Here is a 20,171-nt window from a genome sequence, read left to right as displayed (position 1 = left end):
TTATGACTCATGTGCAGTTTTTATAAAAGCTAATAAATATTTCACCTAAGCTGCATGTTCTTCTCCCTTTGTTTTATACATCAATTTATCTGTGGGCCTTAACTGACTTACCCGAGATTTCCAGTGAAATGAATTAACAGCCTTCAGCTCAAGTTTAAAATTTATTTCGATAATATTCCTATGTAACACAAAATGACAACACAATGTTTATAATTTCGACTAGAAAGCTGTATAAACGGTTGGGGACATCAGATAAAACGTGGCCCTCCAGATATGAAATTGTGGTTATTATTCATCAATTCAAATGAAAGTCAAACCGTCGGGATTTGGACGGAAAATCGATCGATGACAAATGGACATTTGAAAGCCCTGGCCATTTATAGCCACAATGAGGGAAATTTCCTTTTCCAGAGGTCAGTTTAAAGTCTTTGACTCTTTTTTCCAGATAACATTAAAATCTAGGCAGCAGGCTGAATGGCAATTATTTTAAATGCATTTATATTTATGCAAACATTTGATTAACTAAATATCATAAAATGCGAATGACGTAGCTTCTCTGAACGTGTTTCATACAGTGAGTTAAAAAAATAATAATTTAGATAATTTATTCAAACATTTAATTTCGTTTTCTTTCATTTAGGTGCTTTTAATGAAATATGTTTCGCTCCACTTTTAATATTTTTCAGAGACTAATAATCAAAATCCATTTTTCGTTCTTCCATTGAATCGGTGACAGGCCATTTACATTCAATGAATAAATCAAAACTTTACTAAAATAAATGTAAATATGAGCAGAGTGATTAAATACTGTTTCTAGTATTCTTATGTGGCATTTATCATCACAAATCATAACAAAATGACGCTTTTTAACCTAACCGTGGCTTATTTGCATATAAGCAAAATATTTGAATTAACAGAATAAACACGAAGCTTCTTACAGTTTGTTTAAATTTGACATAAGCTGTCTAATTGTATCTATCCAAAACGAAAATAATTCTTAAATTAACATTTTAACACACTATCAAGAAATTAAAATATCAACAAAACTTCTTGTTTGCGAACAAAAAAGCAGCTCACTCATTTTGTAATTCATGAAAAGTCACCAAAAAGCAGATAAATGCAGATAAAACTGCACTAAATGTACAGTAGCTGGTTTCCATTCATTCATATTTGTCGAACATGTAATTGTAATGAAAACCTGCTGCTGTTTTCTGCATTGATCTGCTGGTTCCACGTCGATCAGAATACATAAAACACGTGATTATGTCGTCATATCGCTGCTATGATGATAGTAGAATTAAAACATTTTATTATAATTTAGATAAGGTAGTTTTTTATTTTCATTTTCATTCATGAATAACCAACGTGGATAAATAGCTTGTTGCAGTTGCAAGAACAGCGAAATACTTCATACTAAGTCAATTCTACGTTATAAAACATACAGAATATATTGACAATAATCAAAATATCCTCACGTTTGAACAGATTTAAATGAATTATTAAGGCTCAAGTTAAAGAGTTTTAGAGTATGAAACAATGCCTGTGTGAAACCTGTGCATGAAAATGAACTGATTACAGCCTGTGCAATTTATTGATCTGGAATTATAGGTGTATTAGAGGGATCGATAATGGCTCATATAACGAGCGTGTCGTCTCTATGCAGGGTTCACATGAGGGAGCAGATTTTTTTGGGTGTGTTTACCCTACGACTCAAGATCAGGGTGAAAATCCCATTGACCTGTACGTGTGTATGTGTGTGTGTGTGTGTGTGTGTGTGTGTGTGTGTGTGTGTGTGTTCACATCCCTGACCGATAGGATTTCCATTAATTTACCTGCAACCTCTGAGTTTTGGGAGGAAAAAAGCAAACATATATGTCACGGATGGATCTCTGTCTGCAGGATGAGACTCAGAAAGCAGAAAAGAGGGAAAAAATAAAGCTTTTGTTTGATGTCAATTGCTGTCAAGTGCGTGTGTGTGCGTGTGCGTGTGTTAAAGAGATATATAAAGGAATATGATGACGATAGGGTCGCCTGTATAAAAAAAGGAGAAGCAAGCATTTCAATGTAAGAAGCAAAAAAGAAATGCCCGAGCAACAGAGACCCTCACCCTCCTCGTCTCTCTGGCCGGCAGGGTGTTTCTCTAAAAGCGCCCTCTCCCTCCGTTTAATTGATTTCTCATAATTAACTCAGTGTGTTCATCGATTTCTCTCCGACCGCCCAACACCGCCTCGAGATCGGCAACCTCATTATTTCCACGTTAACCCGAATAATCCCGAATAAATACTGTCCACATTCAATAACAATTAGGCTCAGACAGCACTAAATAATCCCGTTTCCTTTGGATGACCTGGCTTGGAGGGCAAGGTGGGGACTGAAATAAGAGGACGAAACTATTTATGCTGAGCTGGAAGTTTGTTAAAAAAAAGAGTAGTAAAATCTGATAAATGTATACCTTTAAGCTGCTTGTATGAGAAATATGTGTACTCAGATTAATACTGGAAAGATGTTTTAGATTTAGGAAAAAATAAATAACAGAATTAGTCACCTGAAAAAAAAGAAAAATCCAGACCTGCTGCAATGTTCTCCACCATTTAACCAATTAACCTAATTAAACCCTGTTACACAGCTCAGCTCAGCCAATTAAAAGGTTTGCTGTGCACATCAGTCCCTTTGACTCTGGGCAGTGTGTGAAAAGCATCTCTCTCTGTCAGGTTCAGTGGCTTTGCAAGAGGGGAGGAGGAGGTCAAACAAGCCTGCAGGCAGCAGTTCAACCGGCAGGCAGAAGTCAGCCTCCATCCCCTCATCTTCTCCTCCTGAAAAACACAAATGAAGAGGATGTACTGTCATATTTCCTCTCAGTTTGGAAGTGAACATGCTTGCAAACCATCATTTTATTGTGTGAAATGTTTGTGATGTGTGTGGTTTGTGATTTTTTTTTACATAAACCTGGTTTGAATGTGAAAGAAAAGCTGGACATGAGCATATCATTCAACTTTCTGTGCAGGTTTTGCTCTCTAAACTTTTTTTTAAACAAGGGAAAGACAATTAAATTCTTGCATATTACCACCAAAATAACCAGTTTCTTAAGTGCGATGAAGCCTAGATTTCTACCTAAATGTCTATGCATTTCAAATGTTATCTGTTATATTAAAAATTGAGAGTAAAAGTTCATTCTTGACCTTCTCATCAGTCGGCAAAAACCACAAGGCCCATTAGTAGCTGCTCTGCTAGAAGCTTTAAATCCTATCACACGATCTTCCTCAGCAGATTGAGCTCAGTGAACAAAAGTTCACCAATTTATTGAATGAAAATTCACTAAACTGGTGTCAATTGTTGGAAAACGATGTGATGCATGTGCAGAATAGCTCACACTGTACATGCACTGCATTTTCTGCAATGCAATACTGGAAAGCAGCACTGGAAAGAACGGAGTAGAATAAAAAAAAAAGGATCAAGATAGGACAGAAAAACAAAACTACAAGAAACAGATCAAAGCAGTGAAGAGCAGAATGAAACTTAAGAGGAGATAACAGAGTAGAATTGAAAGGAAGGACAGAAAAACAGAAAGAAAGTGAGGGAGGGAGGATGTGGGTGATGGTGTTGGTCACGGGGGGGTGGGGGGGTTGAAAGAAGGAGGCGTCTAAAGCTTGTGAATTAAACGTTGTGAGGCCCTGTGTCCTCGGCACGTGCACCGGGCCTCAAGAATAAAAGGAGCTCCGGCCCATCTGGCTTTTTAGAGGAAAAGAAGAAAGGGAGAGAGAGAAAGGCCGGGAGACATAGAGAGAAAGCAGGTGAGAGAGAGGGAGAGAGGGTGGATAGACACAGCCGGGTGTTTTAGGGTGCTTGATTCCCTCTGGGGGGGGTCACTGATGGTAAACAAATATGGGCTCCCATTGTAATGTAAGGTGCTTTTCGGAGTGAACGCTTACTCCTGAAAGGGTCGGGGTTAGTGTCAGAGCGAGCGGGTGAGGCGGAGAGGACGCGAGGATCAGAGGAAGAGGGCGTCACAAACAGATGAAGAAGTGAGGCCATAAAGGTTCAGAGAAAACGAAGAAGAGTCGGAGTGGTGAAAGCTTTCTGTATGGAAGGAAGAAAAGCGATTCAGAAATCAGTTTAATACCTATATAGTGTCACATTTGTGTGTGTGTGTGTGTGTGTGTGTGTATGTGTGTGTGTAAAGGCGGACAGGTAGTCTATTCAGAATTAGCGTCAAAAAAAAAAACACTCACCTTTAATGTATATGTGTCCTTCAGATTTTTCTATACCTTCTCTCTCTCTCTCACACACACACAAATGCACAACCCTTACCTCTCTTGCACTCGGCATCTTAGCTGTTTCCATGGTGACGGAGTTGAGACTGCAACCAGAAAAAAAAAAAGGGGGGGTGGGGGGGTCTTGTGTGTGTGTGTGTGTGCAGCAGCAGCAGCAGCAGCAGCAGCAGCAGCAGGTGATGAGGCTCAGCTCACGGCAGACAGCGCTTCAGCATCTGGGAAAGTGATTTCTCTCCCATCTAATAAAAGTTATATTAAGGTCACAAAAAAATACAGAATAAAAAAAACAGAAAAAAATACGGAAGACAGAGAAAAAACAGCCATTGTAACCGTCATTAAAGGAGAAAACAGACCACAGCAGGAAAAAAAAAATGAGCTGGACAAGTATAAAGGATAACCTCAAGTACATTTACAAAAACATTTGTAGTTGTCTCGAGATATCTCAAGATGCCTGAATGCTCCTCTGTATGGAATAATAAACTCAGTCTTTATGGACTTGATTTGGACTGAGAAATAATCTGGTCAAAGCTAAACGTTACATCAAAGAACTGAGCTCATCAGTTGATTAATTCTAAGGTTATTCACAGAGTTTACCTTAATCATACAGAAGCTATAAAACGGGGTCTGATCTCAGACTGTAACTGCCCTTCCTGCTCTGTAATTTTGGGAGTGTCCTGTTATCTCAACCTTTTGAAAATTTGTTCATTGCTCTTTGGCTGAGTTACTATGATTTTATTATGTTCCTGACCCAGCCCTGGGTTTATTAGGTAACAATAACACTTTCACTTAATCAGAGAGGGATGTTATTTTCTGGGTTTACAGCTACTTAAAAAAAACTCCATTATACAGTTTTGGTTTTCCCCTGATTTAAAAATAAATGACTGGTTTATCACCCTCAGGAAAGTTGTGAACCTTGAGTGTCTCACTGCAGGGTTGAACGAGGCCCATCCAAAGACTGTACAAGCATGGACTGCCATTGGGAACATTGTATTATGAGTATTGTATGGTAATGAACTTCCTGTCATAATGTCTAGAGTGGTCCAATGGTTGTATTGTCGTCATTGAATATTGCGGCTACTCCGCCTTTTGTTTGTTTTTCTCTTTTTTTTAATTTTGCTACCTTTTTTTTCTCTCCTACCTTTATTGTTTTCTTATATTGTCTTCATTGTGTTTGGTTGTTCAGTGAAAACCCTTATAAATAATTGATCATCAAAAAAAGAAAGATTCCTGAATGTGACTTTTCAGAGTTAGTAGTTCTTTGATTATTTGAGCTCCTTGTTGAATAGTAAGAAAGTGACAGAACACTCCTGCCATTATTAGTGTGGAATTACATCTTGAATAATGTGAATACCTACTAGTTTGTTTTTAATTTTGGGGGGGGGATGTTACGCAGCAAGCAGTAAAGAGATGACAGGAAATGAGGGATGTTGATGGACTCGAACTGGGGATGTTGCCAGTCATGATTTTGGCCCCCATCACTTACACTGAAAGCACATTTGAGGGGGACGTTTTAATAGCCAGCAAGAACAGGAGGAATGATTACAGAGAGGAAAACCTATTTCAGTGTTCATATAGACACCTGACTGTTGTTTTAAGACTGACTTGAAAAATTGTGAACCCGCCCTTTCAGCTTTTTTTCCCCCACAGCAGACATTTTGACTTGTTGTAGTATTACAAAAAACACAGGTGCTACTTTTAACATCAGCTAAGGCTTTGTTCAATGACAGTGAGCAAACATTTACAATCCCAGGACCTTGAAAGTGAAGCTGCTAAATGGAATTCACTCATCATTAACTTTATTATTTACACCTGTGCTTTTCCTGCTATGACATATCAAAAAAAGGCCTACAGTTGGCATAGACTTTCTGTCAATTCACTTGGTCTCCACATGTCTAAGGTATAAAACTATCAGTGTGGTCAAGTTCAATCAAAAGTGTCATGCTATGTGAATAAATTAGGAATTAATTAATTAAGAAAACCCTAAATAAGATAAACAAAACTCTCCATTTAACCTAATTAGACATCATTCTTCCGCAGCAGTAGCCAATTAGTGACATATATTTGACACAGGGAGGCGCTATTTATGATTTGGACCAGACATGAGTGATTCAATGTGAAAGTGGTTTTTTTTTATCCGGATTTCAGATTGAATAAAATATTATTTATGGGGCTCATGACTTCTCTAAACTCCTGTCAATTCATCAGTTTATTGCATTGGACACCGATTTAATGATTTTATATGTAAATATATATCAATATTCCTATCAATATTGTGATTCAGCCTACCTACAGACAGCTTTGTCCTTAAATAAATTCATTCAAGTTTGCATCTGAAAGCATCAAATTGAAAACTCACGAGAACAAAGTGGATGAGACGCTTTCTTTCAGTCTGGTATTAGTGCCACTTTCTCTTTTGGTCATGTTTTCTCCTCCCACTGTGTCATGTGGGAAGACACTTCCCGTCATACAGTAACCTCTGATGGGGAACTTGTTCCTCGGAAAAAAACCCTCATCTGCAGTCGGCTTCAGATTTTTCACCTGGAACAGAAAAACAACTAAAAAGAAAAAAGATAAGAGGAACTGGAAGACCGTAAGGCGATGGCGGAAACGTCTTCAAATGAGCCAGAAACTCCAGATGTCGACCAACATCATGACCCAAGGTACTGTGCGTCTTCTAAACAACACTTCCCTATAAAACAGCCATGAGAGGCCTATAACTATAGAGGCCTTGTATTTTATCTGTAGCTGCTTGGTGACCTTACCTTCAAATATAGATGTGTTCATTTGTCCTTATAAACTCTATTACATGATCATCATAGATAATTACTGGGAGTGAAACTGAAACCTAAATGTTTCAAAAACTACTTTGTAAAGCTGAGATTGTTACTTTGACTTGTTTTAAACGGCGGATAAACCCTCAGACATGAAAACTTTGATTTGAATACAGCGGATTGATTCTCATCTTCATGCAGGTCGCTGCCCAGCAGGTCGGAGCCGGATGGCTTAGAGCACCATCCTGTGGTCGAATTGCAGAACTGCAGCTATTCGGACCAAAGTGACCCGGACGCCTCATTCAACCGTGCCATGATGATGATCTTCTTCAGCATCCTGTGTTATACTCTGTTGAAGTAAAGTGACTGAATCATTGTTAAATTACATCATGTAGCGTCAGGAACAGTTATGTAACTGTGAATAAAAATGTCAGAGGGATATCTCTAAACAACAAGCAAATATTTCAATTTCAATTATAAAGTGAGTTTCCTTGATACTACCAACCAGGGCGGCATATATTAGGGGTTTTTTGCCATTAATTGATTCATTTTTAGGTCAACAATCGTCTACTATTTTCACAATTGCTTATTTTGTCCCAAAGATTTTTTAACAATCACAGTAATCAAAGAAGCGGCAGCAAATATTTTTGCATTTACATTTGAGAAGCTGGAACCAAAGAGTGTTTGTTATTTTTGTTTAAAAAAATGTCAATATTTCTTGATTATCAAAATGGTTGGAGATTCATTTTTATTCAACTGCTTGAGCTCTGCTACATTTTTAGATTTTACACAATAAATGCTGCCAATCATATCTTATGCAGACAACAGCTGAGTTACATTGGATTTACCCTGCTCTTAATTAATGCATCATGTCTGTTTCTTCCTTCTCTCTTTCACAGTTTATTAATTTTTGAATATCTTTTACCACCTTGTAAGTATTTATCATGGGATGGTGATGATTTGAAATTAGAATTTACATTGTGCTATCAGATTACTTATTCTAAAAAAAAAAAACTACTACTAAAATTTATTCAGTTGTCTGTCTTCTTCTCATCCTGCAGATATGAGTTCTGAGGGTTATTTCATTGCTACACCACAGCAATTTGGTCTCAGCAGGAACGGCTAGCTGCTAACTAGCGATGTTTGGTGAGGTCCTGTTTTATGCTGTTTAAACCTGGATTTGTATTTATTCCCTGCCACAAAGTTTTCTTAAACACACGTCAGAGGAGATAGTAACAGTACCACGGCAATGTGGCTGACATCAGTCACACAGATGTAGCCATCCAAGCTGCACAGGGAGAGTTTGATAACCCTGCAGTAGTAATGCAGGATATTGGAGGGGAAGGGGCTCGGGGTCTGTAGCGCTGAGAGATTGGCTTTGCACGGGCGCCTTGTGACTTAAAGATCCTATTTGGTCCACTGGCTTAAAATCTAAAAAATGGAAATCCTGGTACTAAGGTGCTTTTGACCAGATAAGTCAAGCAGGATGTGAATTTGTATTCTGAACCACAGGCTGGCAACATTTTTCACCCTCTCTAAACACCGAAGCGTCCTCTTTTACACCAGACACAACAGAGAAGAACACAATCAGGTTGAGAAGTGGCATCTACACAGATATCATAAATACACTTGTACAGTCTGATCCAGTCCAATACAACAGTACTGAATGAATTTTACCTGTATACATGTATTCTTATTAAAACTGCGTCAAGCTGATTTTGATTTGAAAACATTTTACAGAGGAATTGTTGAATTGGTTTCTATATTTTAACCCTTACATACTGACTCATAATTAGCCTTTATGCCAAACTTCTGAACCACAAATCTATTTTTCATTCATCAATAAATGGGCAGTTAATCCTTAATCAAGCTTTCAGAGAGCAGGGAGAGTGTAGTCTTTAGGTTTTACACTATTTATTCATGGAGGAAAAACATTCACAATCACACTATATGATGGTCCTGTGTTACCTAAAATAGAACATAACCATTATCGTTTAAATGAATGTTACTGAATGTGAAGAATTTTTGAATTTTTTTGAATAAATATGGGTCAAATTTAACACGGAACACCATCTACAGTATGTAAAAAAAGTTGGAATATTAACATTTTTGTATATTCTGGGTCACTTTAGGGAAAGTCATAAAATTCCCGACTAAAAGAAAGGTGTTTAGGTGCTTTTACTGCTCTCAAGTGTAAAAATGCGTCAAACGTGACTTGAACAGTATGTAAAAATTTAAGTGCTAATGTTATTCTGCTACTCCCTGTACAAAAATAGCGTGAGGCCTCAAAAGTTCCCACACCTTTGTTACCTCAGCAAAAACTGAATATTTTAGGTATGTTTTCATTCACATATAAGTTCAAAAGGTCGTGTTTATTGCAGAGTATTCTTATTGGATTGCATATGATTGTCAGAGAATCTCACCTAGTTTTCTTCTTTGTGTGTCCTGAAGCTGTTGCCGTTGTCGTCGCAGTATTTGCGAAGAAGGCGACGAAGAAGAACACCGGTAAAGCACTGCAAAGGGAAGTGGAAGCGCAAACAATCTCAGCCGTCCAGCAGGTTTAATTAAACACTGTGTTACTGTAAACACAAGAGGGTTGTTCTGCCATGACAACAGGACTGGACTCTGGTGCTTTGCAATTAAATGACAGATAATTGAGCTGGAGATGGATTGTAGCCAAAATTTGTTTACACTTTCATTGTAATATTATAAAATGTGTTTTTTACTGTAAAATATCAAATGATCCATTTGGGATTTTCCTCAGTAACTGACAGGCTCAGGCCTTTTTTGTGGCTTTTACAAATGAACAAATGGATGAAAGAATACTAAAATATTCTCTCTCCTCCGCTCCATATTTTAATTTTCTAAAACATTTACAAAGATCCTCCAAAATTTGTGCTTATGTGATATACAGTAACAGTAAAATACACAAGTCAAATCATACTTTTGTAGGATACAAACACACATTTGTAAGTCCAAAGCTCAGAACCACAACATCCTCCAAATAAATGTAGTAAAATAATCCTTACATGAATGACCATGTAAGATAAAAAAAAGTGAGAGGAAAAGAAACGGTACATCAGAGGAAAACAAATAAATCTTCAGACATTTTGTCATGAATGGCCACAGTTGTTTGTATTTCTTATTCATTTAAAGTCAGTTATACCAGATATTGTTACTGTGTGTGGACATATTCATATCAAATAATACCCGTATAGGTCAAATCATTCTTGCTGTAAATTGAACTACACTCAATATTTTAATTTTAAGTTTACATCTGCTTTTCACTTGTATGTTTTTGTCATTTTTTATCTAGATTTATACATCCTCCACTGTTCTGAAAGCACTTCTCAGTGTCATTAAAGTTTATTTTTTAAATAAATAAAGTGGACTTGAATCGAGCTGATGTTACACTGCTTCATATCGCCACACACACGCACACACACACACACACACACACACACACATAGAGAAGAAAGAGACAGAGATGGAGGGAGAGAGAAAGAGACAGCGACCACATACAACACCATTCATTATTAACACACCAATATAGCTGGACTGGACACCTCTCTCTCTTCCACCCACCCGCCTGCCCCCTCCCTTCCTATTAACACACACACACATACACACACACACACATGCACACAGACGAACGAATGAGAGCCCTCTAGGACCCTCCCCATGACCCTGCGACCTAGGCACCATGGCAACCCTCTGACCCATCCCGCTGTTGCTGTGGAAACAACCTTGGAGCATGTCTGACCACTGCCCCCCCCTCAACACACACACACATACACACACACACTCCCTATAGCCCTACACCCGTCCCCCTCCTCCTGCTCCACGCCAAGCCGAGGCAAACCGATCGATATTCTATCACACAGAACAGTGGAGCGAGGGAGAGGAGGCCACGGGCCAGCCAGATTACTGGGAGGAGGGAGGAGGGAGGTGGGGGGGGGGTTAGTGGTTGACAAAAAGAGAGCTTGTGTGTGTGTGTGTGTGTGTGTGTGTCAGAGTCAGAGGAAACGAAAAAGGGTTTTAGTGAAGGTAGGAGATGGAGAGGGTGTGTGTGTGTGTGTGTGTGTGTGTTGGGGAGGAGGTGTGCAAAAAGGGGTTTTAGCGTGCGGGTGTAATCGGGTAGGAGATTGAGAGATGGTGTGTGTGTGTGTGATTTGGAAGAAAGAAGTAGTAGGAGGGTGCTGAGAGTGTAAGTGGGTAGAAGATTGAGAGAAGGTGTGTGTGTGTGTGTGTGTGTCAGAGGAAAGGTGTTTTAGTGTGGTTGTTATGGTGGATAAGAAAGGGAGGTGTGTGTGTGTGTGTGTGTGTGTACCATAATGAGTCGAGTGGAGCTGCACCACTATAAGGCATCTTCTCTCTTTTTTTATTCTTACATACATGTATGTTTGTTAGTGGATTCCTCCCTGTGTGTGTGTGACCACATGAATTTAATTGAATACTTTTATTTAAGTGTCAAACACCCGAGGGTGCCCACAACACACTACCTATATAGTACTGCATACAGAGGCAGGCAAACAAAAAGCAAACACAATACAAGATTATGTGTTAAAAACCTCAGATTTGAACTTGAATTAAACATTAAACATAAACATATAATATTTTCATAAGCTGATGGTAAGAATTTAACAAAAACTGAGTTAAAATGCCTTGTATGTAAACACTGATTTATATTTATCTGACATTTTCAGGACAAGCTTAAAGGCTGGCAATATTGTATATTTTTTCTTTTTGTCAATAAATCCCATAAAAAGAACAAAACCAACAATAAATTGATTCTTACTAATTTTGCAACTGTTGTTCCTTCATTACCGCAAACACACACATTATATCCTATTTGGACACAATCCCACATACACCGTCTTGCTGCACCTGGCAGTTCCCAACAAGACAAGTTTATTTATACAGCACATTTCATATAGAAGGAAATCCAAAGTGCTTTGCATAATGTGAAAGAATATAAGAACAGGGATAAAAGCAATAAAAATAAAAAAAAGGCAAGTAAAATGAAACTACATACATAAAATTAGACCAAAAAGGATTAAAAAAAGAAGAAGTGCAGCTTAAATTTAACAACAAATGCACTATTTGTTCTTGCTTGAGTTCTGCTTGTTGAAAAGTGCCCAGCTGTTTTAGGAAATTACTGAGCCTTATTTTTTTTATTTCCATATTTTAATATTAATATTTTCAGCAGGAATGAATGTGCTTGAGGTTGAGTATCACAGAAAAGGTAGGACAGTCAAAGTATTGGGAGACGGACGAACATGTTGGTTCTGGTCTCTTCATGGAATCTGTTGTCAGCGAGAACAATATGAAGCAACGCCGTCTTTACACTTTAACTCAGACATCATGATAGAATAGACGCTTGAATATAGAAGAGCATTTTGTTTTCAAGCTGATTCAAATCTCGTTCAGTGTCCAGAGGAAGTCAGCTGAGCTCACATACCTCTGTACTGTGGTCAGGTTCAGGTTGACACATTGCTATTGACAGTGAATGTGCTTGATAAAAAAAATATATTGTGCTTAATATTTCCTCATTTCCACCATTTTTTTCTTCATAATGTTAAAATAACTAACACAATACAACACACTTTATTATATATACATATACTGTATATGTAAAGTTTGAAATATCCCTTACAGAGTTGAATAAAAGATGAATTTAGTAAGTCATGATTAATTTATGTGGACATGTTAATTAACCTATTAACCCAACTCAAGTTTTTCATATAGATGCTTGGATAACTTAGTAAATAAATAAAGTGTTCTACTATCTCATGGCCCATCTCACCCTGGGATTATAAGACAAAACCTAGATGTTTACCTGTGCATGTATAGTAACCTACATTATCACTGCACCTATACTCTCCTCCAAGACTACTCCCTGATGAGCTTTTATTGGTTGCATCTCTTTTATTGTACATAGATAGATTTTTTTCGTTCATGTTTTTGTTTTAAACAATGCTTCATTCATAAGGACGTTTATGGTAATTGTTGCATTATTTGCAGTGAGGAGCAGCTACTATCCAGAGATAACAGCCTGTAGACCAAATTACAGTATTCATGACCTTGTGGTGGTTAAATATAAGAATAATGTGTCTGTGCATAGGAGACAAGTAGTTAACCGTAGTGAATGTACAACAGGAATAAATCATAATAGGCCGCATGAAACTCTAGAGAGAAAGAAACATAAAACAACTCATAAAAAAGAGGTGACCTATATCCCTGGGTTAGAAGTGTGTGTGTGTGTGTGTGTGTGTGTGTCAAGTGGGCAGAAGCGCTCATTTGCTCTGTGAGCCTTGTAATAGTATTCATGAAACATGGACACCGTTGCACTCAGTCACTGCGTGTGTGCGCAGACACACACACTCATCCGTTCACCAGCGGCAGCATAAAACTATCCAACCCTGCGGATACTGCAGTTTTCAAAAAAGATCATTAATGCAATTAACGTACAAACTGATCTTATTTGAACAGGCTCAAGGTTAAAAAAAAAATCATTAATAAGCTATGTGATGACTTAACATTAATAAGTAAGACAATTGTTTTAATAACTATAATAGTGTAAACAATAAAAAGTGGTATATTTACCCATTGGGAATATGAATCCTGGACGACCAGCATACAAGTTTATTGTATTTGTAATACAGTAGACCACTAGCTTTGTTGTTCCACACTTTTAAAAAATGAATCCACATTTATAGTCTAAACTAAGCGGGTTTCACAACTGAACAGTTAAGTGTAAAAATATAAATATCTTGTCATTATTAAGTTAAACAAGAATGCTGGAAATAAACCCAGTGTGGTTATTTAGGTTCTATTATAATATTATTTTCTAATTTTTAGACAACGTACAGCTTAAGGTGGTGGAAGTGTGAGTGTTCTACTAATAAAGGCTAATTTTCTGGTATGACTTTAGAAGTGTAACTACTAACAGTGCAGCAATGAATGTGACGTTTCTGTCTGTTAGTGTCTGAACTGTAAATGAGCAAATGATTCAGTTTGTGGTGCTGATGTTGGCCAGAGACCTGCAGCATTTTCATTTGGTCTTTTTCAACTGCTTGTCACATGTGATAATAAATAAGAGGATACTGATCCTTCTGCTGCTGCATGAGGCATTTTATTTTTCATATCTTGTAAAATAAAATAGAATTTAAGATGATAAACTGAAGCACAATGCTTCTTGAAATCATTTGTTGTTACATGCTTGGTAGTAAGCTTATTTGTATTTTTTGAATGCATTTCATTATGATGTTTAGAGCTGGTTCAACTTTAACTTGATTTGGTATGTGATGGTTTAATATACTGTATATATTTCAGAACTACAGTTTGATAAAAAGCTACCTTCTTGAAGAATTTTTCAATTTAAATGGGTATTAAAATACAAAATGACAATATAACAGCAACAGTAGGTAAAGCAGATTCACTCTCCAGCCACGTTTGCTAGTTCAATTTTTTTCTTTTTATACTGTATTTATTGGTTGTGTGATCATTTTTACTTGTAGTAGTATCTATAATGCAGAGTGGTGCAACATTATGTCTGTGGTGCTTTATGATGATTACAGCCTGGTTTACATGGATACATCCTCTCTTTGTCTTACCAGTGTTGTGGTCACCCGACCTCATGATAAATGTTGTCCTGGTTCCTCTGTTTGTTCAAGTCGACATAAATCTTCTCCGAGAGGTTGTCGGGTTTAGTTTCACTTCAGATATTACACAAGCTTTGCCCGTAGATGACGCAAGTGTGTGCCAGAAGCTCTCAGGCCAACATAAATAAATAAGAGGAAGTGCTTTCTATCATAAAGAGGAGAAAAGCAAACACATTAGCCCCAATCTACTGTTGATACTGAACATACTGTTGACAATAACACAGTGAACAGTTCATAAATAAGTGTTAACCGGGGCAAAATGTAGTAAAAGCAAGGTTCAAACGGCTGAATGAAATGTCTCTAAAACAACTTTGCTACCAGAGTATAGCCGCCCCAAGTAGCCAGCTAGTACTTTAACAAACTGCAATACTAATTACTGAGAATGAAAGTTTATTCTTGACTTTGGAAACACAACATCCGTTTAGTAGCTGTTCTGAAACTTTTGATTGCATGTTCTTCCTCAGCAGATGGAGTTGTTTCATTGTCATGGAATTTCCATTTTTCTTAATAATGTTGTGACTCGTCCACGTTGGCTTAAAAAGGTTGAAAGTTCATTCTTGGGGTTGGAAACCATGACAAAACAATGAAACCACAAGGTCCATTTAGAAGCTGTTCTGGAGCTTTTGATTGTATCACATGACTTTCATCAGCAGATTATTAATAAGAATATATTTTTGTGCCTACATGGTGAGAAAACGGCTCATAAAAATGGAAATTTGAATTCCATGATAACTGCAAAATAAAGATTGCATGATATGATGAAAAACTCTAGAACAGCTACTAAACAGACGATGTGGTGAGACTGTTTTATCAACAACGATGCTAATGTTGCTGAAATTATTCATTTGATACCTGTTAAATCTGTTGAAGTCCTCTTGAACTGCTGGACTCTGTGTTAAATTAACGAGCCTGTTGTCCATTATGAGCTGAAATGTTCCTCTAGAAGACAGTTTCTTCAATCCTGTTTCGTTTCTTTCCACTGACTTCTCATAAACTCCAGACACAACATTATGTAGACTAAACAGCATATATTCCATTTACACATGTATGTTAACGTTTCCTCTAACTTGGTGAGACTCTTTAGGTAAAAAAACACAGATGACTTGACACTACTGTCATAAGTAAGAGTTGGCCACAGCATTTATTTCCATTTTCTGACAAAACTCCACACAAAAACAAACTCGAGACCAAGCTGAAAAAAGAGAGATCCTTCTATTTTATTTCATTTTCTTTTTTTTTTTTTTTGCTGCTGTTTCGCAAGTTAAGGTACAGTGCCTTATTCCATATTTCCACCGATTTAAACAATGAAATTGGAGAGAAATCTCTTTTTCCGAGGACACAGAAAGATTGTATTTTTTTTTTAACAGGGGTGAGATTGGGTGGGTTGGGGGGGAGGTTGCGGGCCGGGCGAGGGTGGGAGAATAGGAGGAGGCAGGTAGTGAAAGTGGGTGTAAGATTTACGAGGACGGAAAGGTTTGCACGGTGTTCACAAACAGACAAACAAACAGGGACAGACAGACAGGCAGGGTGAGGAAGGGGGCGGGCAGGTAGGGGAGGGGGGGATAAGGAGGAGTGTGAGAGAGAAAAAGAGGGAGAGAGAAAGAGAGAGAGAGAGAGAGAGAGGAAGAGGAGGGAGAGACAGTGTGCTTTGTCATGTCCGAATGAAAACAAGCAGCTCTCAGACCCACTCCGAACGTAAAATAAAAAAAAGAAAATGTAAAACTTTTACGAACAATTTTGTTTTTTAAAAAACACCCAGTCGTCTATTAGAAAACAACAACAACACAAGCAGAAAAAAAACACGGGGGGAGAGAAGGAGGAGGAGGAGGAGGAGGGAGGCTGAGAAGAAGGGAAGGAGTCAGAGGAAGTTACCTTTTTATTTTTTTTTAAACCCTATTGAGGGCGTGAGTGAGTGCTTCAGTTTTATGGTGAGACTGATTCTTTATTGACAGGGAAGGAGGAAGAAGAGGAGGAGGAGAAGGACGAGGAGAGAACATCAGTAGAAGATTGGCAGTGAATAAATAGAAAAAGAGAGAGAGAGAGAGAGAGAGAGAGAGAGAAGAGGAGGAGAGAAGTTGTAGAAGGCAAATGGCAAGAAATGGCAGTGATAAGGGAGCTGGAGCCAGGTGGCTTTTTTTTTTCTGGAAAAAATACAAAACAAGACAAACTCCCCAAAAAAATGACGCCACCCACCCGCTCAAATCGCCAGTTTGGGAATCTAGACGGGAGCTGCCGTGTTGTTGTTCTGCTTGGCGAGAGCAATCGCAAGTGGAACAGTCAGGTTTTTTTGTCTTTATTCTTATATTCTTTATTCGGTTCCACACAGCGATGTAGTTTGAGCACACATATGAAGAGCGGCTGCATCTAACAGTGTAGTAATAAGCGTCGGCACAACAGTGTTACTGGCAGACTAGTGCTGTATAGACTTTGGATAGAAAAAAAAAGGGGACAGAGGGACGGAGAGGACAGGGAAGATTTACAAACCCACCCCCCCTCCCCCATCCTCTCCTCCTCTGTCGTTGGTCCCCTCGTCGTCTTGGCGTTTGATTTTTAGTTTTTTTTTTTAGGAGATGAGGATGGGAGGATGGAAAGGAGGGGAAGGGAGGGGAGGGGAGGGGGTTAGAGGAGGAGTAAACATAGTCTTCTTGTACAGTTTGAGTATGTTGAGAGGAGAGGAGGGATGGATGGAGGGAAGGAAGGAGGGAAGGAGGAAAGAGAGAGAGAGGGAGATAGAGAAGAAGGGATGAGTTCAGGGGAAGGCGGGATGAGAAGTAAATGATGCTTTGATAATTTAATAGTATGTCTCTTTTTCCACCCAGCCTGCAGAGATGAAGAGAGAAAAAGAAGGAAACAAGACAAAAAGAGAAAGAGAAGTGTTACCTATTAAATCATTTCATTTACAGGTTGACAGTAATGCCAGATGTTGTTGAACACTATCACATCCTAGATATTACGCTGCACAATGTACACGTGTCCCGAAAAAGAAATAACCTCAGATGCACAGTGATGCAGCGCTACAGTACATATAAATGAATTAGTCTTATTTGCAATACATTCATAATTTCTTCTTCTTTTTCCCCTTTAAAGAATCATACTGTCATGTTATTAAAATCTGTGATATTACTCGCATATTTCGTGAATATTTAAAAGCGAGCAACTTAATTTTTATACCAGTAACAGACTGCAGATTCACACAAAAAATGTTTAAAGTTTGAAAAACATCAAATTCGTAGGTTGTTCTGTAGACCTATGAATGAAACTACAGTACGGGTATACAGTATGTGTGTGTGTGTGTGTGTGATCTTACCGCCGGGGTTTCGGCGAAGGATGAGTTTTCGGATCTCATCGTAAACAAAGATGAGGAAACTGTACGGAAACGCACAGAACCACCAACTGGGCCTGAAAGAGAGCGTGAGGGACATACAGACAGAGTAAGAGCAGCACACAGTACTCATTTCCTTTCTTAAAATAAATATTCATTTTTTAAATAACTGTGAGATATTGGGCTGCACAAATAAACTTTGCAACTTGATTTCAAAACAAGATAGGTAGAAGAGACTGTCATGTATTGTGATGGGATAATATCCACATATTATTTTGTAATGTATTACTCCAGAAAGTAAACATGGAGATGAACATGAACATGTTGAAATGTTGATTTGCTCTTTACTCTTTCTTTATATGAATGTGTGATGTTACTTACTTGAGTGGGTACATCCGTAGTGCCAGGTCCATACCGGGGCAGTAGGACAGGAAAGCAGCAAGAGCTGTTTCCTCAAACAGGCCAAAGATCAAAATCTTATTTCTGAAAGGAAATTACACATGGTAATTAGAGAGATGTAGACACGGAAATTCAAATATGTGAAGATAGTGAGGGAACCGAGGACTGCATCAGCTACTATCTACACTCTACTTTTGGATCATAAAATGGCTTCTCAGTGAACTTGCAGCAGGCTGAATTTGAGGACACATATAGCAACACCAGTATCTGTGTTTGTGTGCCTGTACTATAAATAATAAAAATATAATACTGCCTGTAGAACAGAGCAGCACAGGGTGAGGACAACAACCAGACGAGATGGAGGGAAAAAGGGGAGCAAACAAACAGATGCCATAAATTAAAGGTGTTCCAGTAAAATCTGGCTCTTTAGTGACATCTAGTGGCTGCTCTAGGAAACTACAACAACAAAAATGAAAACAAATGCATGGTTTCCACACCACACTTGACTTTTTTTGAGCTTACACCTGTATTAATGCTTACTGTATCTATGATGTCTATGATAATGACATGTAAATTCTGTATCAGTATTGAAGTTTTACAGTCTGAATCTCCTTTCAGCCTTCAAATGCTGCTTGATTCTTCATTTGTTGTAGCATTATTCATAAATTAATAAGAACTGACTTTTTTCCCCCACTTACCTCATGCCCTGCTGGAACACAGAGTTACGTCTGGTCTTGCAGATGATGACATCTGCCCACTGTACCACCACAATACTGACGAAGAAGGCTGTGTGGCAAGTGAACTCCACAATCTTGCGCTGCTCATAGGTCTGTACAGAGAGGAAGAAGAGAGAGAAACTGAATGTGTGACTTTCAGATCTTCTGTCTCTTTTATGTTGGATTTTGATGTAAGATGTACAACATCAAGTTTGGGGAAGAAGCTGCTGCTCTTTTTCTGTGGGATTCTGTGGGACTGACAGTCCGGCTTTGTCTGGAGTTACTATTGAATGTTATCAATCTTGCAGCAGACTGTGTAATATATACAGTAATGTAGTCATACCCATTGCTGCCCGTAGCTGTCTTCCAGGTCGTTGTTGGAGCGATCATCCCAGTTGAGCCGGATGCCGACAAGCACAGACGGCAGAAAACCATTTTCAGCCATGATGACAAAATAGGCAAAGAAGCCACCAAGAGCTTGGATCATACCTGCAGACACAGAAAGAGAGAGTTTGATCATCCACTGATTAGCTTTTCTCTAATAAAATACAATCCTATACACCCAAAAGCATAAATAATACTGATGATACACTGATGATGTGATGATTCACGCACACACGCACGCACACAGACACACACACAAAGTGCAATCTAACCTCTGTGTAATATTCCAGACCAATGATTGAAACCTTTTGTGCAATAACTGCTGTCTGTATAATAATTTACAATAGGGTTTAAATTCACTGATTCTGTCTTTTTATATATATTTCTGAAAAATTAACAGAAAATTATATATTTTTTGTATTGTCTTTTTATATATATATATATTTTACTGTTTTTACTGTAACGGAGCCTCTCAGCCAGAGTATTTCACACGATTGCACTTAAAACTGGAGTGACAAAAAACATGTTGAATCTTGAAACACTGAAGGAAAAACCACCAGACTTTGTGGAAAGAGAGAGAGGAAGGGAGCAGGGAATAAGTGAGACAAACAAATAAATGATGTGGGTTCACAGCACTTCCAATC

At 38.2% G+C, this 20,171-nt stretch overlaps 2 protein-coding genes and 1 long non-coding RNA gene across 11 annotated transcripts in view; 1 reads left to right on the top strand and 2 right to left on the bottom strand.

Annotated features, from left to right (window-relative positions):
• Positions 1 to 4,393, bottom strand: part of LOC121912727 (POU domain, class 2, transcription factor 2) — an 80,851-nt gene extending 76,458 nt beyond the window's left edge. For 5 of the 7 annotated variants that reach the window (XM_042435088.1, XM_042435090.1, XM_042435091.1 and 2 more), the window contains exon 1: positions 1,078 to 2,904. The gene's annotated coding sequence lies outside the window, so the exon portion shown is untranslated. Of the gene's footprint in view, positions 1 to 1,077; positions 2,905 to 4,308 lie in introns of those variants that run through there. The other 2 variants (XM_042435083.1, XM_042435084.1) reach the window with 2 other exon arrangements.
• Positions 4,394 to 6,675: 2,282 nt separating this feature from the next.
• On the top strand, positions 6,676 to 9,581 carry LOC121912729. The gene is made up of 5 exons (XR_006100139.1): positions 6,676 to 6,931; positions 7,244 to 7,399; positions 7,942 to 7,973; positions 8,104 to 8,188; positions 9,494 to 9,581. It is a non-coding gene; the product is annotated as an uncharacterized LOC121912729 (long non-coding RNA).
• A 6,945-nt stretch (positions 9,582 to 16,526) lies between these two features.
• atp1a3a (ATPase Na+/K+ transporting subunit alpha 3a) overlaps positions 16,527 to 20,171 on the bottom strand; it is a 29,665-nt gene continuing 26,020 nt past the window's right edge. For 2 of the 3 annotated variants that reach the window (XM_042434847.1, XM_042434845.1), the window contains 5 exons: positions 19,487 to 19,632; positions 19,126 to 19,256; positions 18,410 to 18,511; positions 18,014 to 18,105; positions 16,527 to 17,526 (listed from right to left, as the gene is read on the bottom strand). In XM_042434847.1, the coding sequence (XP_042290781.1) occupies positions 17,498 to 17,526; positions 18,014 to 18,105; positions 18,410 to 18,511; positions 19,126 to 19,256; positions 19,487 to 19,632 (500 nt within the window). In that variant the 3' untranslated portion in view covers positions 16,527 to 17,497. Of the gene's footprint in view, positions 17,527 to 18,013; positions 18,106 to 18,409; positions 18,512 to 19,121; positions 19,257 to 19,486; positions 19,633 to 20,171 lie in introns of those variants that run through there. The other variant, XM_042434846.1, reaches the window with a different exon arrangement.

Source organism: Thunnus maccoyii, chromosome 15 (genome assembly GCF_910596095.1).
Source record: "Thunnus maccoyii chromosome 15, fThuMac1.1, whole genome shotgun sequence".
In the NCBI taxonomy this organism is placed as follows: Eukaryota; Metazoa; Chordata; class Actinopteri; order Scombriformes; family Scombridae; genus Thunnus; species Thunnus maccoyii.
This window is presented reverse-complemented; position numbering and strand designations above follow the sequence as displayed.